This window comes from Eimeria mitis, genomic scaffold (assembly GCF_000499745.2).
Source record: "Eimeria mitis Houghton genomic scaffold, Emh_scaff6889, whole genome shotgun sequence".
NCBI lineage: Eukaryota > Apicomplexa > Conoidasida > Eucoccidiorida > Eimeriidae > Eimeria > Eimeria mitis.
The window spans coordinates 2,091-2,698 of record NW_013574991.1 but is presented as its reverse complement, the minus strand read 5'-3'; the positions used below and the strand labels follow the sequence as shown (position 1 = coordinate 2,698).

At 58.2% G+C, this 608-nt stretch overlaps 1 protein-coding gene across 1 annotated transcript in view; it reads right to left on the bottom strand.

Moving 5' to 3' along the window:
- Window positions 1-175: 175 nt before the first annotated feature.
- The window catches only part of EMH_0089570 (uncharacterized protein), a gene marked incomplete at both ends in the record, with an annotated part of 1,455 nt that continues 1,022 nt past the window's right edge, over window positions 176-608 (bottom strand). The window contains one exon of the mRNA XM_013501439.1: window positions 176-608. Coding sequence (XP_013356893.1) covers window positions 176-608 — 433 coding nt within the window.

Below are 608 nucleotides of genomic sequence, written 5' to 3'. Positions count from 1 at the left end.
TTGTTGCTGCTGCCGCTGCTACTGCTGCTGCTGCTCCTGCTGCTACTGCTGCTCCTGCTTCTGATGCTGCTACTGCTGCAGCTGCTCCTGCTGCAGCTGCTCCTGCTGCTACTGCTACTACTGCAGCAGCAGCAGCAGCAGCAGCTGCTGCTGCTGCTGCTGCTGCTGCTGCTGCTTACTTGGCGGCATATTGCGGGTCGTGTTGTTTGGAGGGTTTGCATGTGAAGGGGGCCTCCGAGAAGGCTGTGCACATCTCGTGCCAGTTGAGACACCAGGCGCTTGCTGCTGAGGCATCAGGGTCATAGCATTGCTGCTGCTGCTGCTGCTGCTGCTGCTGCTGCTGCTGCTGCTGTTGCTGTTGCTTCGGGTGTTTATGCTTGTCCGGCTTCTCCCCCTTGTCCTCATGCTGCTGCTGTTCCTGATCCTGCTGTGGTTCGGTCGCGCCCTGCTGCTCATGCTGCTGCTGCTGCTGCTGCTGCTGCTCGTGTTGCTGCTGCTGCTGCTCGTGTTGCTGCTGTTGCTGTTGCTCCGATGGGTTTTGTATGTGTTGAGATCCCCCATGTTCTGCATCACGGTTCTGTGGTTGCTGCAGTTGCTGTTTCCTTTTA